The following is a 27952-nucleotide window of genomic DNA, read 5'->3' on the forward strand; positions in this document are numbered from 1 at the left end:
CCACAAATCGTCTGCTTGGTAAACTAGCATATAATCTCTAGTCCTTCTCAGGTACTTTAATATATGCTTTACCGCAGTCCAATGCCCTTGTCCAGGATTACTCTGATATCTGCTGACCATGCCCACGGTAAAATAAATATCAGGTCTCGTACATAGCATTGCATACATAAGGCTTCCTACAGCTGAGGCATAAGGAACTGCTTTCATGTTTTCTATCTCCTTTGATGTCTTAGGAGACATCTCTTTAGATAGAGCTATTCCATGCCTAAAAGGTAAGAAACCTTTCTTGGAATCCTGCATGCTAAAACGAGCAAGGATTGTATCTATATATGAAGCTTGGGACAGACACAACATTCTTTTCTTACGATCCCTTATTACTTTGATCCCAAGAATGTGTGCACACTCTCCTAAGTCCTTCATATCAAATTGTTTGGACAACAATACCCTTACGTCTGATAATACCTTGACATTGTTGTCAATTAACAAAATATCATCTACGTATAGTACAAGAAATACCACCACGTTTCCGTTACACTTCTTATATACACAAGACTCATCTGGACTTTGAATAAATCCATATGACTGGATTACTTCATTAAATCGGATGTTCCAAGATCTTGAAGCTTGCTTCAGTCCATAAATGGACCGATTGAGCTTGCACACTAGATGCTCTTTGCCTTTTTCAATGAACCCTTCTGGTTGCTTCATATGGATGTTCTCTTCAAGATTTCCATTAAGAAAAGCTGTCTTGACATCCATTTGCCAAATCTCATAATCCATATGAGCAGCAATGGATAAGAGTATCCAGATAGACTTAAGCATGACTACCGGTGAAAAGGTTTCCTCATAATCGATTCCCTCTTTCTGAGTGTACCCTTTCGCAACAAGCCTAGCTTTGAAGGTTTCTACCTTCCCGTCTGTCCCTCTTTTCCTTTTGTAGATCCACTTGCATCCAACGGCTTTTACACCATCAGGTGGTTCTACAAGCTCCCAGACCTTATTAGAGTACATAGACTCTATTTCAGAATTCATCGCCTTTTGCCAAGATGCTGCATCTATATCTTGGAGTGCTTCGTCATATGTCCGGGGATCAGGTTCATGTTTACCCGGGATCAAGTCTGAAGACTCTCCCAAAACCATGAATCTCTCAGGCTGCCTGACAACCTTCCCACTACGACGAGGCACTGTTTGTGGTTGTGTATCACGTGTTGCAGTTTCTTGTGGTACTTCATCTTGTACTGTTGGTACTAAAGTAGACGTGCCCTCTCTTAGTTCTTCTAAAACAACTTTACTACTGGGCTTGTGATCCATTATATAGTCTTCTTCTAAAAACTGGGCATTGGTGCTAACAATGACCTTCTGGTCTTTAGGACTATAAAATAAATCTCCTTTCGTTCCTTTGGGATATCCCACAAACACTCGAACTTCTGTACGAGATTCTAACTTATCAGTATCTTGTTTCAGCACATGTGCTGGACTACCCCAAATCCGAATATGTTTTAGACTGAGTTTTCACCCATTCCACAATTCTGTGGCAGTAGAAGAAACTGATTTAGAAGGTACTAAGTTCAGAACGTATACTGCTGTTTCCAGAGCATATCCCCAAAATGAATTTGGTAATTCTGAATAACTCATCATCGATCTAACCATCTCCATAAGAGTCCTATTCCTTCGTTCTGCCACACCATTCTGTTGGGATGTACCAGGTGCGGACAGTTGGGATTGAATCTCGGCCTCTGATAAGTAATTCCTAAACTCTCCTAAGAGGTATTCGCCACCACGATCAGACCGTAGTGTCTTGATACTCTTACCTATTCATTTTTCCACATCAGCCTTGTACTCTTTGAATTTATCAAAGCACTCGGACTTGCGGCGCATTAGGTAAATGTATCCATATCTTGAATAATCGTCTATGAAAGAGACAAAATATTCAAAACCTCCTCTTGCCTGGACAGACATAGGACCACACAAATCAGAGTGAACCAACTCTAACACTTCTTTGGCTCTATACCCCTTAGCCTTGAACAGCCTCTTGGTCATTTTACCTTCCAAGTAGGATTCACAAGTTGGAAAATTTTCCAACTCTAATGAACCCAAAAGTCCATCGGCTATAAGCCTCTGAATCCTACTTAAGTTAATGTGACCAAGCCTTAGATGCCAAAGATATGCTTGGTTCATTTCTCTTATTTGAGTTAGAAGATGAGTTATAAATTTCCATGTTTTGCTTTGTGAGAGAAATTGGATTTAAAGTATATAAATTGCCAACTAATGTACCAGAACAGATAATCACTTTATTTCTCTTAATAACTACATCGTTACTAAAGGAAACTGAATATCCATCTAAAAACAGTTTAGAAACTGAAATTAAATTCTTTATAAAACTGGGTACATAAAGACAATTTCTTAAAACCAAATTTCTATTTCTACTAAAAGATAAGTAGACGTCTCCCACTGCAACAGCTGCCACCTTAGTAGCATTGCCCATGTAGACGGTAATCTCTCCTTCAGATAGTCATCGGGTTTCCTGGAACCCCTGCAAGGAATTACAGATATGATCAGTGGCTCCTGTATCTACACACCAGGTGCTGGTAGATAACACCGCTAAACATGTTTCAACAACTAGAGCATGAGATATACCTTTGTTTTGGTTCCTACGAGGACAGTCCGCCTTCCAATGTCCTGATTGCTTGCAGATGAAGCACTTGCCCTTCGGCTTCTTCACTCCAGCTTTAAATCCTGTACTCTGAGATTTATTCACTTTCTTTGCTGAGCCAGCTTGTTTCTTCTTCTTCTTTCCTCTCGGTTTAGAAGTAGAACCATTTTCAGCATAGTGAATTTGAGAATTATGACGAAATAATCCTTCTGCTACTTGAAGTTCTGTCAGTAGTTCCGCTAATGAATATATCCTCTTATTCATATTATAGTTCAGGCGGAACTGCTCAAAACTTCTAGGTAGCGTTTGGAGGATCATATCAATCTGGGTTTCCCCATCAATTTCTCCTCCAAGGATCTGTATTTCGTTCAGATAAGTCATCATCTTTAGGATATGATCCCTCACAGGAGTACCCTCTTGCATGGTGGCTGTCATTATCTTTCTCATGGCTTCTTGCCTAGAAGCCCTATCCTGATGACCAAAGAGTTCCTTGAGATTGTTCATAATATCATAAGCTGTTGGTAAATTTTGATGCTGATGTTGCAATACATTTGACATTGAAGCTAAAATGTAACACCGCGCCATCTCATCTGCTTTTACCCATTTCCTATGATATTCAATCTCCTCTTGGGTAGATTCACCAGTGAGTGCATCAGGACAAGGCTCAGTCAGTACAAACTTATAGCTTTCAGCAGTAAGAACAATGTCTAGGTTCCTTTTCCAATCTATGTAGTTAGGACCAGTAAGTCTATTCTGTTGTAGTATGATGGACAGTGGGTTGAAAGTCATCCTAAGAATCACAAATAACTTTTGGTCAGAACTCTAAATTTAGAATAATATTGATTCCTCAAACAATACTATTTTAAATTAACCAACACCTCAAAACACCGCGAATATTGTATGCCACGATAGTGTGGACGTATACAAATTCAACATTTGTAAAAGGAGGGTTTTAACCCATTAATTTTATTATCTTTTCAACCTAACTTTTAGACAAATAAAATTAATAGTTGGTATTCTTTGGTCACACAAATAACAGCAGTGACTCCGATGGGGAGGATACTATTAAATGTGCCTAAGTGTATACCATTACTTGACACTAAGTCCATTAATAAGATTGTGCCCCTTCCGATGGAGAAGATCACACGCTCTTAATTAATTTCCTATAGTCATCCTAAATGGAAGTTTGTTCTAGTGATCCACAAACAAGCTCATCCGATATGGAGGAAGGCACTCAGAGCCAACGCGTAAGCTTGTTTTCATCACTTACAAACCAGTAATGGAGACCGTGGAATTTATTTAAAATTCCTCTCCCACTTAGTTATTTATAAATGAGGAATTTTAACTATGCTAGCCTACTGGACATGTATACTAACATGCACACACAGCACAATATAAAAGCAATAAATGAAAAACTATTTTTCAACTATTATGACTTTTATCTATTGTTGTCTTCCATGTGTTGTCATCCCAAGCTGCTGCCATATTTGGCCACCGCCACCGGGTCTAGCTATCGCATCCATCTTGCTCCTTGTTCCACTGCGCCTCTGGTCCTCAAAAGGTTCCACGCCTTGCAAGATTCGATCCGCCACATAAATAGAATTTTACATTTTTCGATCCTATATTCCTCGAAGGAATGTACATGTAAACTAGATCGAACATAAAATAAAAATTTACATCCATCGATCCTATATTCCATAAAAGGAATGTACATGTAACTAGATCAAAAATAAAATCCTAATTAAAAACTAAATACAGCTCCTGCTGTATTTTATAATACAATCATTCACACACATATAATTGCCCTTGACATGTCCAAGGGTCCAATCACACACATAAAGAAAACTATAAGCCATAATAGTTGGATCCTGCATCCACAAAGTTAGCACATCCTACTATTATCCTGCCTAAATTATGTATGACATGTGCATAATTAAACTAATACCAAATACACAGAGGCAAAACCCTAGCTCTGATACCAATTGTTGGTTGCTACTCGGAAAACCTAGAGGTTCCACTGTACAAAAATTTTGTACAAAGGTCTGAACCTTTTCCTAGCTACCATGTGTTCTTTTAAATTAAATTTTGGATCGCCTGCGGAACTTAACACGTTTGATCCAAAACTTAATCTATTCGTTTTTTTAGTATTTGACTTGGGTCTCCTGCGGAACTTAACACGTTCGACCCAAATCACCTTAAGTTATTAATTCCATTAAATATTAATTTTCATAATTGGTTCCCAGTACTGACGTGGCGAGGCACACGGCCTTCTTGGATATGGGAGCAACCACCACCGACTAGACAAAACCTTTTATGGAAAGCTAATATTTAATTTCCTAAAATAACTTTAGGTTAACCGAAAAGAACAATCAAATCACAAGGATAAATAAAACAAAAAAACACAACATCGAAAAACATATTCGAAATACTAAAATCGTAAGCCTCTTGTATTTGGTATTATTTCCATAAATAACTAGTATGATGCGGAAAGGAAAAATTACTAGTTATACCTTCTAGAAAGACCTCTTGATCTTCTACCGTATTCCTCTTCTAACCTCGGACGTTGTGTGGGCAACGATCTTCCGAGATGAGAAAACACCAACCACCTTCTTCTCCTCCTAGCTAGGTTCGGCCACAATAAAGAAGCTTTACCAAGGATGAAGAACAAAACACCAACCAAGCTCCAAGAGATGCAAGCTTTCTCTCCTTCTTCTTCTTCTTTTCCAAGTAGTATCCGACCACCACAAAAGCTCCAAGGGAGATGAAGGATTCGGCCACCACAAGAGGAAGAGAGGGAGAGGATGATGGTCGGCTACAACACCAAGGAAAAGAGGGAGAGAAATAATAGAGGTTGTATCCAATGAAGGCACCCCCACCCCTTCTTTTATATTCCTTAGCCTTGGTAAATTAGGAAAATTAATTACAATAAAATTTCCTTAATTTCCTTGACATGATTTAATTGAGAAAAATAAAATACAATTTCCCAATTAAACTATAATGGCTGGCCATATCATGGAGGAATAAATTAGACAAGTTTTAATCAACAAATTAAAACTTCCTAATTTGTTTCCGGAAATTTTAAAAATAAAATTTCTCTTCAAAAATATCTTCATGGTTGCTAAAAATAAATTTCTATAATTTTAATTTTTCAACATGTGAATAATTTTTAAAGAGAAAATAAAATATCTCACCAATCTACAAATAAAGAAAGAGATTTAATCTCTTTCTTTAATCTTTTGTAGATCCTTTACAAGAGAGATATTTTAATTTTAATTCTCTTTAATAAATTATATCTTCCACATAATAAAAATTAAAATTAAAATTCTTTTAAATTTAATATGGCCGGCCCCCTCTAGCTTGGGTTCAAGCTAGGGCCGGCCACCTTAAACCATGCTTAGGCCGGCCCTAGCTTGATTCCAAGCTAGCTTGGCCGACCCCCTTTAGGTGGGTATAGAAGGTGGGTATAGTACTCTATAAATAAGAGGCTACGATAGGGACCGAGAGGAGGAATTGGTTTTGCTCTCCCGATAAAATTAAGCATCCCGTGTTCACCCCGAACACACAACTTAATTTTATCAATAATAATTCATTCCACTAGAGAACTATTATTGAACTAACGCACCAATCCCAAATTACATTTTTGGGCTCCTTCTTATTATGAGTGTGTTAGTCTCCCTGTGTTTAAGATGTCGAATGTCCACTAATTAAGTGAGTTACTGACAACTCATTTAATTAATATCTTAGTCCAAGAGTAGTACCACTCAACCTTATCGTCATGTCGGACTAAGTCCACCTGCAGGGTTTAACATGACAATCCTTATGAGCTCCTCTTGGGGACATTATCAACCTAGTGTCTCTAGGACACAGTTTCCTTCTATAATCAACAACACACACTATAAGTGATATCATTTTCCAACTTATCGGGTTTATTGATTCATCGAACTAAATCTCACCTATTGATAAATTAAAGAAATAAATATCAAATATATGTGCTTGTTATTATATTAGGATTAAGAGCACACACTTCCATAATAACTGAGATATATGTTCCTTTATAAAGTCAGTATAAAAGAAACAACCTCAAATGGTCCTACTCAATACACTCTAAGTGTACTAGTGTAATTATATGGTCAAGATAAACTAATTCCTAATTACACTACGACCTTCTAATGGTTTGTTCCTTTCCATTTTGGTCGTGAGCTACTGTTTATAATTTATAAGGTACTGATAACATCATCTTCTATATGTGACACCACATACTATGTTATCTACAATATAAATTAATTGAACAACTACAAATAAATTGACCAAATGTGATTCTTTATTCAACATAAATGTTTATAAAAGCTTAGGCTTTCAGTATACACTCCAACAGTTGACTCCCTGAAAAGGAGGTCCCCTATTCTTATCGCCGGATCACTTGCCTCCCCTTCAAGTCTAGTCGAAGGAGGCGATTAGTCCGACTGACTGGACCATTAGTTTAACCGAGTGGCCTACTGTAACCACAGTCCGATCGGAAACACAGGGGGCAGCTAAAACGCCATTCAACGGTCGCCTTACTCGGTGCCTCTTCGAAGTTTTCGCCAATCTCTATCATTAAGGTCGAGCACGCGCCCATTAAATGCGTTCCAGCAGCTGGCTGCCACGTGGCGGAGCTGTCGTAATCGTACGGCGGCGGCGTGGTGCTCTGATGGGATCGAGGCGGTTCGAAATGGACGGCGCGATGCGCGCTTTGATTCACATGACCTGGATCCAACGGCGGAGGCCGCTCGGACTCCACCCTATAAAAGCTTCGTTTTCTTCCCTTCACCTCACGTCTACTGTCGCGTGCCTCCCAATTCTTCTTGCGTTCCAGACTTCCGGCAATCTTGCGCTTCTGTTTCCGGCGGTCTCCGGTGCTCTTCCCTCAATCCTCCTCTCCGTTGTAAGGTTCTGCTTCTTTCTGCTTCTTTCTCTCTTTGTTTCTAGCATTCCCGTTGCTTTTCTTTCCCAAGTTTTCGTTTTTTGTCTACTGTTCCTTTGCCATCTTCTTCCTTCTCTTTTGATTTCGTCCGTCCGGACCATGGCCCAATCTTCGCAACCCGAAGACCAAGCCCTTGGCCCATGATACAGTACCATGGAGTCGCGATTCGATCGGCGTGACGCCGACCTTCTAATTAATACTTTTGAGATCCCCTCTAACCTTGAAATCATCTTACCCACGGATTCCGCTCGGCCAAACAAATCGCCGCGCGGCGCGTTTTGTGTTTTCCGTGATCAGTTCACTGTCGGTTTACGACTCCCCATTCATCCCTTCTTTGTAGAAGTTTGCAACTTTTTCGACATTCCGCTCGGCAGCCTGGTCCCTAATACTTTCCGCCTCTTATGCGGTGTAGTCGTCCTCTTCAAAATCCATAACATTCCCCTCCGACCGGAGGTCTTCTACTACTTCTATTACCCAAAATAGTCCGAGCCGGGGACTTACATGTTCCAGGCTCGGCCTGGCTTGGTTTTCTTCAATAAACTTCCTTCTTCCAATAAGCATTGGAAAGAATTCTATTTTTATATTCGCCTTTCCGAGCGGGCTCCCTTCCGAACCCAATGGCAGGTCGGAAATCCACTCTCACCAGAACTCAAAAGATTCAAGACCCGACCGGATTATCTCCACGCCGCCAACATGCTATCCGGTCTGCGGCTTGACATCCACAAGTTCCTTCCAGAAGGGGTTATGTACATCTTCGGCTTGAGTCCGATCAGAGCCCCACTACCGAACGGCTTCGGTAAGAATTTAACTTGGTAAATTCACTTTAATTGCTAACTGATTTTCTCTGTTTTCCCTTTGCAGCGAACACCGTCATGGAGTCAGTGATGGCTGGCATTCTGAAGAAAAAGGCGGCGGCGCTCGAAGCCGCGACAGCTAAAGAAATGGAGACTCTCGGCATCCAGCCAGTCGACTCAAACGAAGAAGAGAGTGGGACACATGCTGGGGAGTCGGCCGCTCAGGCTTCTCTCCAAGAGCCAGCGGCTGGAGCAACTATCAGCCAAGAGCCTTCCGCTCGGGATGAAGGCTCCGCTCCGGAAGAAGAGCGGCCTCTCCAACAAAAAAGGCGCCGAGTGGGGACTCCCCTCCGATCAGCTACATTTGCGGTTCAACCGTCCGCTCGGGCCACTACAAGTGCTCGTGGCAAGGCTCCAGAGGTCAAAGCTATTTCGTCCGACCGGACTCCCTCTGAATGGGACGAGCTGGCTGCCCCTATTGAGGCTATTCCGGTCAGCACACTTCCGCCTGCTACTCAACCAGTCTGGCGTTCAACCATTTGATCTCAGTTTTCGGCGCTGACCTCTGATCCTCTTCCTACCGCCGGTCAGACGACCCCCGGTCATGGCCGCACTGTACGAGTCACTCTGCATCTCCCGACTGAAGAGTTGCTGCCAGACGCCGATCGACCAACCGCGCCCGAGCATACCATCACCTTGAAGGGGCCCCTAGCTGAGATGTGGGTCGACGCTCGGGCGCGCGTCGCGCTGATCCCCCTCCGAAATTTATCCAATAGCCATATGCAGGAGGTCACGGGGGTAAGTTTATTTTCTCCGAAGTTTTGTATGCCTTCCTTCCGATCGGCCACTAACAACTTTTAATTTCTTTTGCTAGAGATGGGTGGAGGAGATTGTTGTCTCCAACCGTCTGGCCATGGTGGATGAAGAACTAAGGCAACTGAAGGCGGCAGTCGGTCCGTCCGGCTCTCGAGTTCAATCATACTCTGAGCTGCAAAAGGAGCTTAAGAAGGCTCAGGATTTGTTGGCGGCCGAGCAAAAGAAGACAGCCGACCAGGCTCACCATCTGGCCGAGCTCGAGCGAGTGAAAAAATCTCTGGATCACAAGATAAGCTTGGCGACCGAGCGGAAGAACACGGCTATCTCCGACCTGGAGAAAAAGAATGTGGAGGCCCGGGGCCTGGAGCAGAAAGTAAAGGAGCTGATGGACCAGCTCGATGGCAAGAAAACGGGCCGCTCGGCTGACGCGCTCAAGCATGTAGACGAGCTGAAAACTCTGCAGGAGTCCCTCGCCGCGTCCCAATTGGCCTTCAAAGAATACTAAGAGGCCGAGCCAACCCGGGTCGCCGCCCTGAGATAGAATTACATCCGCTTGCCCGAATTTTCGGAGAAAGTTTGTGAACATATGTACACGGCCTTCGACCTTGCTATGACCGTCACCACCGCGTATTTGAAGTCTAAGGGTCTTCTTCCGGATTCCACTACTATCCCGGCCGGAGATCAAGTGGCGCTCCTGGACAACATCCCCAAGGACCTTTACGATTATATTGAGTAGACATTTTATATGTAATTCGGCCGCTCGGCCAGAAAATGATCCTTTTTGTAATTAGGCCGCTCGGCCTAAAGTTTTATTTTTAATGCAACGCTTTCCTTTCGTTTGCTTTGTCCTTTTGCTGGTCAATGTGTGTGTTGTCCGTTCGCCTCCTATCACACCTCCCATGCTTGACAGGTATTTTTACGAAGTATTTTGTGATACATTTCCGCTCGGACGAATATGTCCTGCTTCAACAGGAGGTTATTCACTGAATATTGATGAAGTACCTTTGGGTACTGGGCCGAGCAGAACGCATAGGTGGTCAAGCGATGTTGATAGCGAGTACGAGTCTTCTTGATCGCCTTATTCCTCTCGGAGGGTTTATAGACGCCGGCTCGATTCTCGATTTTTAACGTCGTAGCTCGACGGTCTTCCGCTTGGAGGGTTTATAGATGCCGGCTCGTCTCTCGATTTTTAACGTCGGAGCTCGACGGTCTTCCACTCGGAGGGTTTATAGACGCCGTCTCGTCTCTCGATTTTTAACGTCGGAGCTCGACGGCCTTCCGCTCGGAGGGTTTATAGACGTCGGCTCGTCTCTCGATTTTTAACGCTGGAGCTCGACGGTCTTCCGCTCGGAGGGTTTATAGACGCCGGCTCATCTCTCGATTTTTAACGTCGGAGCTCGACGGTCTTCCGCTCGGAGGGTTTATAGACGCCGGCTCGTCTCTTGATTTTTAACGTCGGAGCTCGACGGTCTTCCGCTCGGAGGGTTTATAGACGCCGGCTCGTCTCTCGATTTTGAACGTCGGAGCTCGACGACCTTCCGCTCGGAGGGTTTATAGACGTCGGCTCGTCTCTCGATTTTTAACGTCGGAGCTCGACGGTCTTCCGCTCGGAGGGTTTATAGACGCCGGCTCGTCTCTCGATTTTTAACGTCGGAGCTCGACGGTCTTCCGGCCGGAGGGTTTATAGACGCCGGTTCGTCTCTCGATTTTTAACGTTGGAGCTCGACGGTCTTCCGCTCGGAGGGTTTATAGACGCCGGCTCGTCTCTCGATTTTTAACGTCGGAGCTCGACGGTCTTCCGCTCGGAGGGTTTATAGACGCCGGCTCGTCTCTCGATTTTTAACGTCGGAGCTCGACGGTCTTCCGCTCGGAGGGTTTATAGACGCCGGCTTGTCTCTCGATTTTTAACGTCGGAGCTCGACGACCTTCAAGATTAATTTTAACACAGCCGTTCGGCGAGTCTATTTTCCATCCTTTTTATCATTTCTGCTTCCTGCATTACAAGGACATAGGCGACCAAAACATATATAAAATTACATCAGCGCACCTCTCACCCAGCCCGGTACGGCTGGAGATGATTCGCGCTCCATGGTCGATCTATCCGCCGTCCGTCTTCATCCTCCAAGTAGTAAGCGCCCGAGCGGAGTTTTTCAATGACTTTGAAGGGGTCCGCCCAAGGAGCCTCCAGCTTGCCGACGTCGCCAACCGACTTTACTTTCTTCCAGACAAGATCGCCAACTTGGAATGCTCTAGGGATTACGCGCCGGTTGTAATTCTGCTTCATTCTTTGCCGGTACGCCATCAGCCGGACGGAGGCCTTGGCTCGCTCCTCGTCGACCAAATCAAGCTCCATGTTTCTACGCTCAGCGTTATCATTGTCATAATTCTGGACCCGGACGGACTCGATCCCAACTTCAACCGGGATCACCGCTTCGCCACCATATACCAAGTGAAATGGTGTGACACCCGTTCCCTCCTTCGGGGTCGTTCGGATGGCCCATAGGACGCTCGACACTTCATCCACCCAGCTTCCTCCTAAATGGTCGAGCCGAGCGCGCAGAATGCGAAGAATTTCCCGATTGACTACTTCGGCTTGACCATTGCTTTGGGGGTACGCCACGGACGTGAAGTGTTGCTCGATGCCATAGCTTTTGCACCAATCTTCGAGCAACTTTCCCGCGAACTGCCGCCCGTTATCGGAAACGAGTCGACGAGAGATGCCAAATCGGCAGATGATGTGCTGCCAGATAAACTTTTTGACCATCTGCTCGGTGATTCTGGCTAGCGGCTCGGCCTCCACCCATTTGGAAAAGTAATCGACCGCCACTAGTAGAAATTTCCGCTATCCGGTCGCCATAGGAAATGAACCCACAATATCCATTCCCCATTGGTCGAACGGACAGGACACGGTGGCTGCCTTCATTTCCTCCGCCGGTCGGTGGGAGAAGTTATGGTACTTTTGGCAAGAAAGGCAAGTCGCAACGGTCCGAGCAGCGTCCGCTTGCAGAGTTGGCCAAAAGTATCCGGCCAGCAGGATCTTCTAATTAGCCAGTGATCGTCCACCCGGATGCCTTCCGCACGATCCTTGATGCACTTCTTGGAGGATGTACGCCGCGTCTTCAGAGCTCACGCATTTTAACAGCGGGCGAGAGAAAGCCTTCTTTTAGAGTTGGTCTCCAATGAGTGTGAACCGACCGACTCTCCTTCTCAATAGCTGAGCAGCTTCCTGATCGGACGGTGTTGCACCCGTGCGCAGAAACTCTATGATGGTTGTCCTCCAGTCGCTCGGGAATGCGAGGCCCTCCATCCGGTCGACATGTGCCACCAAGGATATTTGTTCAATTGGCTGTTGAATGACGACCGGCGTTATTGCACTTGCGAGTTTGGCTAACTCATCTGCAGCCTGGTTTTCCACTCGGGGTATCTTCTGGATTATGACTTCTCTGAAATTGGCTTTAAGCTTTTCGAAGGCTTCAGCGTAGAGTTTGAGCCGAGCGTTGTTAATCTCAAAAGTACCAGAGAGCTGCTGAGCGGCCAACTGAGAGTCTGAATGTAGCATCACCCGTCCGGCTCCCACATGCCGGTCGGCTTGTAAGCCAGCTATAAGGGCTTCATACTCCGCTTCGTTATTTGTAGCTCTATAATCCAACCAGACTGATAAGTGCATTTTTTCTTCTTGAGGAGAAAGTAATAACACGCCAATTCCGCTCCCGAGCCGAGTGGACGATCCGTCCACAAATAACTTCCACATAGCTTCAGGCTCTGGCCTTTGTACTTCAGTGATAAAATCTGCCAAGGACTGCGCCTTTATCGCCGATCGGGGCTGGTATTGAATGTCGAATTCGCTCAACTCCGTTGTCCATTTGATGAGCCGCCCGGACGCTTCTGGATTCAACAGCACTTTTCCCAATGGGCTATTCGTCCGGACGATGATGGTATGAGCCAAGAAATAGGGACGGAGGCGCCGAGCGGCGAGGACCAAAGCAAAAGCCAGCTTCTCGAGCCCGGTGTAGCGAGATTCAGCATCTTTTAAAATATGGCTCAGAAAATATACAGGCTCTTCTCCGCTCACCCTCACTAGTGCCGAGCCGACTGCTTGCTCATTTGAAGATAAATAGATACAAAGCGGCTCACCTACGGCTGGCTTGGCTAGCACAGGCAGAGAATTCAGATATGCCTTCAGTTCTTCGAACGCCCGATCGCATTCTGCGTCCCAGTGAAACTTAGTGGCTTTGCGTAATATTTTGAAAAAAGGTAGGCTCCGGTCGGCGGTCTTGGAGATGAATCTGGACAAAGCAGTTATCCGTCCGGTCAAGCGATGCACTTCCCTTAGATTTCTTAGGGGTGGCATATCTTGTAACGCTTTCACTTTGCTGGGATTTGCCTCGATGCCCCGCTCGGTCACTATGTATCCCAAGAAACGCCAGCTTTGGCTCCGAATAGGCACTTCTGAGGGTTTAGCTTAACTCCCTATTTCCGTAGCGTTCGAAAAGTTTCCTCCATGTCTTCGAAGAGATCGGCCGCTCGGACTGACTTAATGAGAATGTCATCCACATATACTTCGAGGTTTCGCCCGATCTGCTCCCTGAATACTTTATTCATTAAGCGCTGATAAGTGCCTCCCGTGTTCTTCAGTCCGAACGGCATCACCTTATAGCAATAGATGTCGTCGGCTGTAACGAAACTGACTTTTTCTTGATCTTCTCGGGCGAGCGACACTTGATGATAGCCTTGATAAGCGTCGAGCATGCATATCAACTCGCAACCGACCGTGGAGTCCACCAGTTGATCGATCCGGGGTAGGGGATAAAAATCCTTCGGGCAAGCTTTGTTGAGATCCCGAAAATCTATGCACACTCTCCACTTGTTGCCCGGCTTGGAGACTAATATTACGTTCGCTAGCCAGCTCGGGAACTGAACCTCGCGTATATGGCCGGCCTCCAGGAGCTTCTCAACCTCCGCTCGGATGATGGCATTCTGTTCAGCGCTGAAATCACTTTTTCTCTGCTTTACCGGCCGAGCGTCCGGTCGGACATGTAGCTCGTGCTGCGCTATGCTCGGTGAAATTCCGGGCAGCTCATGCGTCGACCAGACGAAGACATCACAATTTCTCTGGATGCATTTGATCACTTCGTCTTTCCGGCTCGCCTCCAGATCGGCCGCGATGAACGTGGTGGCCTCCGATCGGGTCGGGTGAATCTGCACTTCCTCTTTTTCTTTATACACCAAAGAGGGAGGTTTTTCAGTTATGGCGTTTACCTCAATCCGAGGCGCCTTCCGAGCAAAATTGGCTTCTGCTCGTACCATCTCGATGTAGCATCGTCGAGCGGCCAGTTGATCTCCTCGTACTTCTCCCACTTTGTCTTCGACAAGGAACTTGATTTTCTGGTGGAAGGTGGAGACGGCCGCTCGGAACTCGCTGAGCGTCGGTCGTCCCAAAATGGCGTTGTATGCTGAAGGAGAGTCGACCACGACGAAATTTGCTGTCCGCGTCCTTCTGAGCGGCTCCTCTCCCAGCGAAATTGCCAGCCGGATCTGTCCGACCGCCAGAACTTCATTGCCCGTAAACCCATAAAGGGGGGTTGTCATGGGCAGCAGCTCGGCTCGATCAATTTGTAGTTGGTCGAAGGCCTTTTTGAATATAATATTGACCGAACTTCTTGTATCAATGAAAACGCGGTGAATAGTGTAGTTGGCTATTACCGCTTTGATGAGGAGAGCATCATCATGCGGCACTTCGACTCCCTCCAAGTCTTTGGGCCGGAAGCTGATTTCGGGTCTGCTCGCCCGTTCCTGACTGCAGCCAACCGCATGGATCTGGAGCTGTCTTACACTCGCTTTCCTTGCTCGGTTGGAATCGCCCCCGGTTGGCCCCCCCCCAGCAATAATGTTGATTTCCCCTCGGGAAGTGTTGCTTCTATTTTCTTCTTCCCGAGCGGATGGCCTTGGCAGCTCCCTAGACCTCCGGGGATTGTCTTCACGCCTCGGAGTATGGCGCCGCTCGGGAGTCCGTCTTTGTCGCCTGTCGGGTATTGTCCGCTCGGCTTCACGAGGTCTTTGTCGCCTGTCGGATGATGGCGATCGACGGCCGCCACTCCGGGGAACGGGGTGGGCGATTAGAGGAAGACTTCGGCAATCTCTGGTGTTATGCGTGTCCGTCCGGTGGAATGAGCAGAACATTGGGGTCCATCTCTTCTTTTGCTTGGGTCGTTCGGCAGCTACCTCTTACACCTGGGACCTAGTATCGGGGGTGCGGATTGCTTCGGCCCTCGGTCCTCTTGGCGGGTGATGAGCGGTGTGAGGCTTCCGCTCGGAGGGAGTAGCCCGTTCGGTTGGAATTTCCTTTCTTCGAGCCGCTTGTGCTTCCTCCACATTGATGTATTTGTTGGCCCGGTGTAGCATATGATCATAGTCTCGGGGTGGCTTCCGAATGAGCGAGCGGAAGAAATCTCCGTCCACGAGGCCTTGCGTAAATGCGTTCATCATCGTCTCGGAGGTGGTCGTTGGAATGTCCATGGTCACCTGGTTGAATCGCTGGATATAAGCTCTGAGCGACTCTCTGGGCTCTTGCTTGATGGCGAATAAGCTCGCGCTAGTCTTCTGGTAGCGCCAACTACTCGCAAAATGGTGGAGGAAGGTCGTTCGGAAGTCTTTAAAACTTGTGATGGATCCGTCCGGAAGCCTCCGAAACCACCGTTGAGCCGATCCCGAGAGGGTGGTAAGAAAAACTCGACACTTCACTCCATCTGTGTATTGATGAAGGGTAGCCGTGTTATCGAACTTACCCAAATGGTCGTCCGGGTCGGTGGTTCCATTGTATTCACCGATCGCCGGGGGCACATAGTGCTTCGGCAGAGGGTCCCGCAAGATGACCTCCGAAAACTGACGGTTGATCCGCTCGGGAGAAGCGTCCGTTCGGGGGGCTTTGCCTTTTCTATTGTCTCGTATTGCCACTTCGTCCGATGAAGATCCTCGATCACGATTAATTGCTGCTGCTTCTGGAGGTGTGCGGAATAGGGCTCGGTGAAACGGAACTGTGGCCTGAGGTGCTTCCGCTCGGCCCCCTGATATTGATGTTGCTTGCTGCTCAAGCCGCTCGGCTTGCGCCTTCTGTTTTTGTTCCACAAGCTTAGCGACCCTCGACTCAATCAGAGAGTCGAGTTCCTCCGTGGAGAGCGTCACTGTATGCGGTCGTCCAGCTTCGTCCATTGCTTCCGATCGGATGCAGGAGCGTTCCCACAGACGGCGCCAAATTGATCCTGTCCGAAAGCTGAATCAACGGACACTAGGAACGTGGCGCTCTCCAAGCGGCTGACGCAGATCTCCTGACTGTCCGTACGGACCTCCGGCGAACCTGCACAGAAGTCGGGCCGGGAAGGGGTTCCCGGCGATGACCCTCCGACGCTCAAGTCAGGTAAGCGAACAACGAAGAAGTGGCTCCAAGTATCCAAGAATGCGTACCTCTGGTGAAGTGCGAGGCTCCTTATATAGAGTTGGGAAGGAGCCCATGCACACATATAGAGGCGAATACGTGTCCCCAGCCCATACCTTAGTAAGGGCTTGTCAGCAAGCTTACCTGACACCATACTGCTACAGTCCAAGCACGTCTTCGATGGGACAGCGGAATCCCTTGTCGTAAGATTTGGAGTATGGCCGGATTATAGAGCATGCCTACTGTCAGAAGATGTCCCTTGTCCTTTTCTCCTTATTCCCTGTCGGGTGTCCGGTCGGCCAGCACGCGCCTTACGTCCGGCCGGTCATATATAGTGGTCTACTTGGGAGATTCTCGGTAAGGTGCTATGTGGAGACTGTTAGCAGTATGCTACCTTATGTCTTTGGCCGAGCGTGCCATCCGCTCGGCTCTTCGATCCTGTTCAACGAGCGTCGGAACCCCGACTCCCGCCGGGGCGCCTTTTGCCATCAGTTAGACACCGGTCGGCCGGCCGGGTGGTCAGCCCCCTTCTCCGGTCGGCCGAACCATCCCACCTTTTCTCGGTCGTCAGGTCGGTCCATTCTTATCCGATCGACCACCTGGTCCTCAAACTTCCACGTGGCGTTGACTCCCCGAAAAGGGGGTCCCCTATTCTTATCGCCGGATCAGCGAGAATAGAAAACTTCTTAATCAATTAGGGTAATCAATTAGAATCATCCAAATCAATTGATTAGATGGATGAAAAATAGTCATTTTATAAGTTTTGAATGGTCAAGCTAACGTGACAATCGATTGGGGGTAAGTCAATCAATTAGGAGGCATCGAAGAACACCTGTTTCTAACGGTTCTTGGGAGTTTTGGAGCAAAGTGTTGTTGCATTTCTATCCACCAAGAGACAATTTAAAGCAAGAAAAAAAAATAAGCAATGCAAGGTTCCTCATTATAAACTCTAAAAGTCCTTCTCGATTGTATTTTATGTTTGTATTCTTTTTTCTTGTTGTATTCTCACGTTTGAGATTATATGAGGCTTCTCCACCTCTGGGAACGGGGTTTTTATAGTGCATCTGTGGAAGTGAGAAGTAGACTCTTGGATTAATCATCTCAAGAAAATGAATACCAGGTAAAATCATGGCATTAGCATTGCTTCAAGTTTTCTGCTGCAACATCAAGTTAAAAGAAGCGAATGAAGCTATTCACCATCCCCTAGCTCTCTACATATCCTAACACCCTTCAAGATTAGTTGGCATAAGCTAATGTATGACCTTTTATATAAATGTTTTGAGATATCATATCACTCTAGCCAAAAGTCTACTTGATATCAAGTGATAAGTTCTCTTATTAAATATCTATTCCTTAATTAAGAATATACAATCAAATTAGACAAGAAAACTCCAATCCAATTGGTATTATATATTAATTAGTGTTATATATATAGTAAATTTTAGTATATTTTTAAATAATAAAAAAATAAAAATTATTACAAATATATTGATCAAGTCGTATTGGATAAATGACATGCTATCATCATGCATAGTTCAAATTCCTTGAACTTTTCAATTTGCAATTCCCACTACTCGTCTTAAATTACTGTCATGTATGTCTTGCCCAAATTTAACTCTTTAGTAGACTTCACCAATTCAAATTGATATTTGGACTTAGCTTTATGTTCCTAAGGCAGATATTAACAAGCTAGCTTGTCTAGTAGTTCATCTTCCAAGTCATTTGTAGTCTTGGATTTAGACCTCCTCTCAATCATTATTTCTTCTTCCTCGTCTTCCATATCCCACAACTTGATGATCCAAAGCTTGGCTTTGCTAATGGTTATGTCATTGTTGTAGTTGGTTAGGGACTCTACTAAGGGTGGTCCTAACTACATAATACCCCTGTAAATCAAGAATGAGTTGGTAGATGCATATAATGGTTTTGACCTAGCTTAGGTTAACCTTCCCAAGATGATATTGTAAGCACATGAAAGATCTACCATTAGAAATAGGGTTTGAAATGACCTTGATATGGCGTATTGTGAATGACTCCAAAGGTAATTTGGGATCGATAGTCAAGATGATGTGGTGGTCAAAGTCAATGTGAGGTGGAAGTCAAAGTATGGATATACATAGCTGAATGAACCACCTCTTAGAAATAGAGTTTCCAGCATAAACTCGGGCGGCCATAGAGCCGGTTGGACTTATGAGGCTCAGCTCCCTACTCTCCTGTGCAAGTCTCTCAGTATACAGCTGGTTAGGTCATAGAGCTGGTCGGGCATACGGGGTTTATCTCCCCACTTCTCCCATGCAAGTCTTTCAATATACAATCGGTCAAGGCCTAGAGCCGGTCGGATATACGGGGCTTAGTTCCCCACTTCTACTATGCAAGTCTCTCAGTGTACATTCATCTAGACCTAGAATCGGTCAGATCTCCTCTAGGAGACAGTATTATCAGGGAATCATAATAATTTGTCAGACAATAACAACTACTCATCAGAAAATATTATCTTATTTTGACATATACACACAATTGAACCTTCCTATGCGTAGAGGAGGATTGTTGTATATACTTCATCACCCAACATATTTTGAAACTAGACATTCTCTATCACCTCATTATTATAGAGGTTATGAGAGACAATATAAAAAGGGGATCCTTTCCGTTAATCAAGTACGCGAACGCACCCGAAGGTACTCAAATGCCATTGTTCTAATGTTCATCTTCTTCTCCATTTCGCTTGGCTATTGTTCCGACTTGAGCGTCAGAGTGCCTGTACCAGGGACCCTCTCCCTGATTCTCGCTCTAATGTTCCCATTGATTTTGTCTATGGTATGTGTAGGTTTGCAGCTCCCAACTCAAAGTCTCTCCTCCGTCAACATTCTAGCCACCTCACCAGCCCCTCCATCTACTCAACTTCTAAATGAGATAATAGGTGTTGTAGAATTTCTCCATTGGATGAAAGATCTACTATCAGTGTGATTGTCAACATAAATATTAATATAGACGAGCACTCTCTTCATTACCATGACCATGGAGTCTTTGATCACTTATATACTTGGTAACTATCTAATTCTCCCATGGTCTTTTCAAAGAAAAAAAAAATCTAAGCTCTACTCTAGTTCAACAAAGAGGTTACATGATGACTTCGTTCGGTCGAAAGCTTTTTCCTATGTTTTTGCTTTCTCCCTACGTTATAGGCTTTCTAATGATAATATCAACTCCATTTATATATTTATTCATGCAAATTCTCTAAAATGGTTATCCTAAATCAACACATTAATCCTCTTCTTTAAATAAACCTAGTCATAATATCATGTCAATGGCTTGCTATCTTTACATAAGCTTCATAGTAAGGTATTATTGTTAGTGCAATCGACTTCCATGATTTTAATATTTGTTTGACAATATGTTTAATAGAATTTAGTTAGGTCAAAGTTGACCGGATAACCAACAAAGGAAAAATCCAAGTGGTTAAGGTGACTGAAGGCTTGGCAATGATGAGTAGTTTACCGAGTGACTAGCAAGTCCAAGTGGTCAATATGACTGAAGGCTTGGCAGTGGTGAGAAGTCTACCGAGTGACTAGTCCTAACTAGAGGTTAGACATATGAGAAGTCTTGGACGAGTAAACCTTAAGCAAGTGTGATTGAATGGTTTTTTAGTCGACCACATACGGTGGACCAAACCATTGAATCTTTAATGTTACTATACTATTTTATATCTATTGTAATAATTCAGTGTTACAGGAAATCTTAGTTGATTAGGTTGATCAAGCACTAAGCCAGACCAAATGAAGTCCAAACAAGTCTGGAAAACTGAATGTTTGGCAGGTAAGTCAATGTAAGCTATTGTAGTGGAGTGCATGCAATAAAGTCAGATCCTAGTTGGACAAACCTTATGCATTGATTCAACTGAAGAAACCAACTGATGTTTCTAAGTCGAGATTAGACCGTCTTAACTATCATATTAATGCATGCATACATATCTGGTTCTAACTTTACTTTGTAGGTGCTAAATTTGTTTTATAGAAAAATAAAGTTCAAGGTGATTAAAAGGTTTGGTCTACTAAACCATGTGGTTCAATCGATTGATCCATAATGATGAGATCAAATCAGATTCAAATCAAGTACTAAAGGAAGTTTTGATATTCAGTCGACCAACCTATTGGGTAAGCGAAGATCAAATTGGATCGAATCAAGTGCCAAGGAAGTTTTGATATTCAGTTGACGGAACAGGAAGTCGGTCGACCTAAAAAGATAGATTTCATGGAAGATACAATCTGGACAGATCATGAACCTAGACGCGAAGGCGAGCAAATTCAGGATCTCAATCGATCGAAAAAAAGGATTGGTCGACCGAACAAAATGTTATAAAACAATCTTGAATCAAAGGTTGAACAATTCAATTTTCTCTTCATGTCTCATTTCTGTTCTGATACTTCATTCGTGCAAATCTCACTACTACTATGCTGACAAGCTCTTCGACAACCTAAAAGTTTTTTGGAGAGAAGATTTTAATGATTGCCTCTTCAAAAATGATCCAAAGGATCATGGATCTTGGAGTAGTAATCGACTGGGATACGAATCAAGTAAATTGCCCGAGTCTTTCTTATCTTACTTTATTATTTCAGATGTGCAGCTCTGTGTTTATGTCTCAAAATAAAAGAAGTTTTTAAACGAATAATATTCATCCCCCTCTATCGTCCTTTTTGGTCATACAATTATCTACTAAACTACTATTATTCTACCTCTTAAAGGGATGTTAGAAATACTTTACATGTTTGACATTTGAGAATCCATATAAAGGCTTCCTAATATTGAATGCTCATGTGATGGGAAGGGGCCAATTTGGTCGTCATAGGTTTCTATGATAGAAACCTAGAAGCCTTTGCATATTAACTTTCTTAGATTTCAAATGTAAAGGAAATCTAGATTATCTATCATATTGGACTTGAATTTAATCCTCTCACTTACTAGATCTTTGCCTTTCTTTAAAAAAAAATTGATTCTTAATATGATAGATAATCACATCATAATATGCATCTACATATTCATGGTTTTATTTTTTTTATTATTATTATTTGCTAAGATATTATCACCCTATCAACTTCAATAAAAAAAAAATCTTCATTTTCAACAACAACCCAAAAAAAAAAAAAAAGATCTTTGTGTCTTCTTTGTCTAGTGGTAGTTGGAGAGTTGAGCATCAACCCTCTATCTTGCCTCCCTAACTACATGCCGGCTTAGTTCCTACATATGTATTGTCAAATCTATTAAGATCGCATCATAACATAATAACAGTACTAAGCTAGCTAGGGTGATCATAATCCATGCATTTAGTTGGATAAATACAAGCATTGGTTGAGTTAATTAGTACATGATCATTTGCCTAAAGGTACGGAAAGCAAGTCGACCGAAGGTCGCTTGGATGTCACTTGAGTTCATCCGAGATGAGTGCCCGATCGATCACCTATCACTAGATCATAGCTTTTGTATCTACATTGTGATAATCATAACCTTACTGGAAGAGCCCAAAAGCTTCTGAAAAGTCTCTCACAGCTACCAGTCCTCATATATATCTCTTAATTCGATACCCATGCGACCACCTTTCTCTTATCCCCCCTCATGGTCCATGCGTCTACCCACAACAATCGTGACGGTATGTACCACGTCGCCTTGACGTTTTGTTTTCCCTCGTAAAATTATACTTCAAATATATTTGAAAATGAACTTTCAATAGCTAGAATTTGACGCAGTACTGAGGCGGGTACTTACCGGTTAACCGGAACAAAGCACGGTGCTACCCTTCGACACGTGCTCCGCATGTGCCGTTTTTGGCAGCACCCGGGTCGATCATATTACAGTCGGTAATTAGATGCTCGGGTTTTGCCCCCACCCCCGTGATGACGTCACCATCTGGTACCATTTCTTTAACCTTTCTATCTACCACCACCGTCTTACTCCTGCTGCGCCGCGCCCCCTCCCCTCCTCTCTCTCTCTCTCTCTCTCTCTCTCTCCCCACAGCTCGCCCTAATCTATTAGGAGTCGAGCAGCAGCTACTGTAGATTTAGTAGTAGCAGATGGAGAGCGGTGTGTTCTTTACAATAGTTTATAGGTTGCTCTGACCTTCTCTGTTAAGGAAACTCAGCTTCTTTTTCCTCGATCGCCTCTCTGTTAGCAGGAACAGTACGTTGTTTTCTAGTTCTTGAGATTATATGCACGTACAAGTGCAGCTACTTGTCCTCCGGACTAAACGAGACGAGAGAGGAGTGCAGATCTGGTTGAGTTCTTGACCAACTTCGAGAAGGGAAAAGCATCGAGAAATATCGACGCTAGCTAGAGTTAAAAGGAGGAGGAGAAGAAGAAGAGAGAGAAAGATGCAGTCGAGTTATGGAGGAGTGTCGGAGATCCAGCAATTCATGGTGGAAAGCTGCGGGCCCGGCGCGCCTTCTCTGTTCTCCAGCACCGCCGCCGACATCCACTCGGCAGTGGCTGGAGGCGGTAACCCTCTCAAGTACCAGACGCCGCCGCCCCCGCCGGCGGCGGCGGGGCTGCCTCCGCACTTTGCGCATTTCCACTCCATTCCTATCACCCAGCAGCTCTTCCAGCAGCCGCCTCCGGCGGCGGCGCACCAATTCCAGCTCTTCCATCCTCACCACCACCAACTGAACTACCAGCCGCTGGAGCCGCGGCGGTTGCAGATTCCGCACCACCAGCTCGGACTGGACCAGGATTCCGGCGCCGAGAACTCTGCCTCGTCGGCGCGTGTCACTATCCCAACTGCCGGCGGCGGCCTGCCCTCGTTTCTGGCTGAGGCCATGAATTTTAAGCTGGCTGTGAACGAGAGCAGCGGCGGCGGAAGCCGCGAGGGCATCAACGATGAAGATGGCATCTTGCGAGGAGGAGACGACGACGGTTCGGAGAGTCGTCTTCATCACTGGCAGAGAGACGACGAGTCTTCCATTAAAGAGCTCTCCTGGTAATTAACTAACTGGTTAATAGTTACTTCCAAGAACGACTTTAGGAGCTTCGTCGGTCACGAAAAATGATGCATCCGAAAGGAAATGAATTGCTAGATGTTGATTCCTAAGATTTACTTTTTTATCATTATTGGTGAAAAGAGCAATGTAGCTTAAAAGAGAAACTTCAAAAAGGCAGAGTTCATGTCATCCAAATGCATTTAAAAAAGGCAAAATAAATAAATTAATTATTTTTTTTTTTTAGAAAAAAGTTGTATTCTTGCAGGAGGCCATTGGATTTGGATATGGACTACATCAACAGGAATAATAAAAGGTGCAAGAACAAGGAGCCGGACAGCTCGATTAACGGCGCCGGCAAGGTCTCCAAGAAGAACAAAGAGGAAGTCGGCACAGGGAGCAGCAATTACAAGATCTTTAGTGAATTAGAGGCCATCTACAAGCCCGGCGGCAGCGGTGTCGGCGTCGGTGTCGGCGGCGTCAATCAGACTGGCTCCGGCTCGGCGCTCACCGGCGATGAGACCCCTCTGTTGCACGCCCCTGCCATGGCTCCCCCAGGACTGGCTGCAGCCGCCGACTGCGTCGGCGGAATGTCAGAGACGTCGGCAGGAGAGGAGGCTGGGCGGCCAGGGAAGAAATTCAGCAACAACAGCAGCAGCAGCGGGAGGAGGAGGAGAAAAGGGCGGCGGTGGCAGCGGCGGCTAAGCTCGATGGCTACCTTCTTCGAGAACTTGGTCAAGCAGCTGATGGACCACCAGGAGGGCCTCCACCGGAAGTTCCTCGAGGCGATGGAGAGCCGGGAGCAGGAGCGGACCAGCCGCGAGGAGGCATGGCGGAAGCAGGAGGCGGCCAACTCCTGCCGCGAGGCCGCGGCGCGCGCCAGCGAACGCAAACTCTCCTCCTCTCGCGAGGCCGCCATCATAACCTTCCTCGAAAAGATCACCGGCGAGAGCTTAAATCTCCCTCCGAAGCCCCAATTCTCCGACGAAAATAACATTAACAATTGCAACGACAACAACCTCCAAATCGAGGCCTACAACGAGGCGGCGTTCGGGGATCAAGAAAGCAACAAGGTGCAGTTCAACACGACTAGGTGGCCGAAGACGGAGGTCCAGGCGCTGATCCGCGTCCGCAGCGGCCTGGAGTCGCAGTTCCAGGAGCCAGGGCTGAAAGGTCCCCTGTGGGAGGAGGTGAGCGCCACCATGGCCGCCATGGGCTACCTCCGCAGCGCCAAGCGATGCAAAGAGAAGTGGGAGAACATCAACAAGTACTTCAGGAAGACCAAGGAAAGCGGGAAGAAGCGGCCGCAGCACTCCAAGACCTGCCCTTACTTCCAACAGCTCGACCAACTCTACTCCGCCACCAAGTCCTCGCACAACAAAGACAATATTCTCAAGGAGCAGAGGCCAGTAGAAGAAGACGATTCCGAGAAGAAACACGACGACGACGACACTACCGAACACAAACTAAATGACAACTCTGAGTTACTCGACGCCATCGTCGTGCCTCCGGCCTCCTCCGATTTCCCAAGCCTCAAGTTCGGCTTCGGCTTCGACTTCAACGACAAAGTGGCCGACGAAAATACCCAAGATGGTGGAGCGACTCCAAATACAGATCGCAATGGTGACGAAAACGAAAATGAAAACGACGAGGATGAGGAGCAAGTTGGGGAAGAAGATGATGATGAAGAAGAAGAAGAAGTGGAAGGTGATCAAGAAGGAGAAGCAGAAGAAGGGGAAGGGGAAAACCAACAACATAGAACACGACATCAACTCGATCAAGAAGTGGACGAACTACATGACACGAGCCTCTTCTTCCAACGCCTCCAATCTTGAAGAAAGGGAAGAAAAAAAAAGGCAATCAGACTCGCAATTATGGTGTGTTCAATTTCTATTCTTTTAGGATAGTACTAGTTTAGCTAGCTAGCTTCAGTAGTCGAACAATAATCATGAGTGTATAATTATTTCCCTACTTAATTCCCTAGACATGCACCCTCAATCACTCATGAGGGTTGAAGAAGACATGCTTAAATATCTGATTTCATCTACTGCTGCAACTGCTACTGCTACTGCTTTTCTGTATCTCCGTGCCCTGAAAGAGATCCAACGTGGTCATTAATTTAAGTCGTCGCGTCGTTTCTTTGTCATAAATAAATATCGAATCTAGTCACTGTTTTTGCATGATATATATGGTTGTGGTTCTTGTGCGCGAGCGTATCCAAATCGCTCAATAAACAAATGCGGCGGCCGAGCAGAACATAACAGAACAAGAACAGAACGGGCCAGCTGCTTAGATGTTCTCCAGACTTGCATGGATTTGGGGGCGGATCATGCTTTAATAATCCGCTAATTGCGTGGTAGCTATCGAATCGTTGGAGTTCGCAATCTCGTAAAATAAAATATATGTGACGAAGAAGGGTAGTAGTGTTGAATTGGGATGCGTGATCCAAGTGATTGAAACCGGCACGGCGCTGTTCAGGCAGGTGGGCTGCAGGAGAGGATGAGTGGGCTCATTCAGTACTTAATCCTCGGGACTTCCATCGCCATTTTTCCTTTAAAAAAAAATTGTTTCTGAATCTATTTAATGCGTCTATTTCACGATTAACTAAAATTAATTGTTTAGATATTGAAAAATGATAAATAATGTTCCTTTGCTGTGTATCTACGTCTCCTCAGAATACAGCAGGGAGAGGTACAGCTTTCAGGACACCGGAATTAGCAGACATGATACAGGCTGCTGCATGCAGGAATGCATGCATGCACTCTGCAGAAGGAGCCCTCGATGACTTTTTTAGGGTTTTCACGAATCAGTCCTGACGTGGACGGAGAATAAGATTAGTGAAAGCAGCAATTGATCAGAGAACTCACTTAAAATTATAAAATATTTAAAAGGTATAATTAATTTTAAAATTTTTCATGTTCCCGCTAGGCTAACTAATAATCATGCCATCCGTCTATGAATAATCTGACACGTGCGTTCTCCGACAGTCGCTAATGAGTAAGGTCACTGGATTTGACATGTACTAAAAAAAAATTGGATTGGCACCGGAGAGTTTTGGTATACCATTGTGATTCTCTAAGATAAAGTTTATTTCGGATAGTATGTAGCAAGATGAAGATGGAATAGAAGAATTGAACCTGGTGGACTCGAAGAATGGGGAAGAAGTCCCTCCTCTCTACATTATATATACTGTCAAATGAGCATACGCAGAGATTTCATGCTTTTCCATCATTCTCGTAGGTGCCAATGAGGAAATCAAATCCTACAGTTATTAGTTGTCACACCACTCACCAAGTGCTACGTATTTGTAGAACATCTAGGAGACCAAATCTGATAACCTTATAATTGCCTCTTCATTCATTCAGTACCACGTGTCTTGGGATATTTGCAGGGAGACATTCTTGTTGATAAGATTATTGTAGGGCAATATGTAGGTTGTAAACCTGATACGAGGATAAGGAAATAAGGTATATATCAGGTAGAGGTATCAAAAATGAACTCAACCCGAAAAAAAATCAAGTTCGCATTGAGGGTTTTTGGGTTGGAGATTTTTCGGATTGGAGATTTTCGGATCAGATTCGGATTGACCCGAATTTAGATTTTAGTGGGTTTATTGGGGTTAACTCAAATTTTATTTTAAAATTAAGATATTTTTATTTATATCAATATTAATGTTAATATGATAATGAAGGAGTATTGAAATACAAGTGAAAAATTATAAAGAAAATAGGTAAAAAAAATATTTCGAGTAATTCAGGTCGAGTTTGGATTCATGTTCAGTGGTTTCAAGTTGTATTTGGGTTCGGGTCAGATTTAGATTGAGATTTTTTATAATTTTTTTTTCAACTCGATCTGAACTCGACCTAATCCACTCGAATTGGCACCCCTAATGTTAGGATACCTTGTGTATAGATGAAGTCGACAACTAAAGCTAAGATAAAATATTTGGATCCAAGATTGAGACTGAATCATGGAGGATGTTGGAGACTCAAGCCAAGATAAGATGTCGAGATCTAAGACTGAGACACAGAAGATGTAGACTTCTAAGGACAAGACAGAATGCTAGGATCAAAGACTGAGACTCAGAAGATGTAGACATCTAAGGTCAAGATAGAATGTTGGGATCTAAGACTGAGATTCAGCCGGAGAGGATATCAACAGCTAAGGCTGAGATAGGATGTTGGGATCTGAGACTGAGACTGAGTCATGGAGGATATCGATGACTAAAGTCGAGACAAAATACTGGGATCTAGGACTTAGATTGAGCCATGGAGGATGTCAATAGTTGAGGCCGAGACAAGATACTAGAATCCAAGACTGAGTCATGAAGGAAAT

At 44.9% G+C, this 27952-nt stretch overlaps 1 protein-coding gene across 1 annotated transcript; it reads left to right on the plus strand.

Moving 5' to 3' along the window:
- The first annotated feature begins 22611 nt into the window (after positions 1–22611).
- LOC122055911 (trihelix transcription factor DF1-like) lies at positions 22612–25658 on the plus strand. Its single transcript, XM_042617598.1, has 2 exons — positions 22612–23619; positions 23886–25658. The coding sequence occupies exons 1-2, from the start codon at positions 23018–23020 to the stop codon at positions 25450–25452; spliced, it is 2169 nt and encodes a 722-aa protein (XP_042473532.1). The 5' UTR covers positions 22612–23017; the 3' UTR covers positions 25453–25658.
- The last annotated feature ends 2294 nt before the right edge of the window (positions 25659–27952 follow it).

Source organism: Zingiber officinale, chromosome 3B (genome assembly GCF_018446385.1).
Source record: "Zingiber officinale cultivar Zhangliang chromosome 3B, Zo_v1.1, whole genome shotgun sequence".
Classification (NCBI taxonomy): Eukaryota; Viridiplantae; Streptophyta; class Magnoliopsida; order Zingiberales; family Zingiberaceae; genus Zingiber; species Zingiber officinale.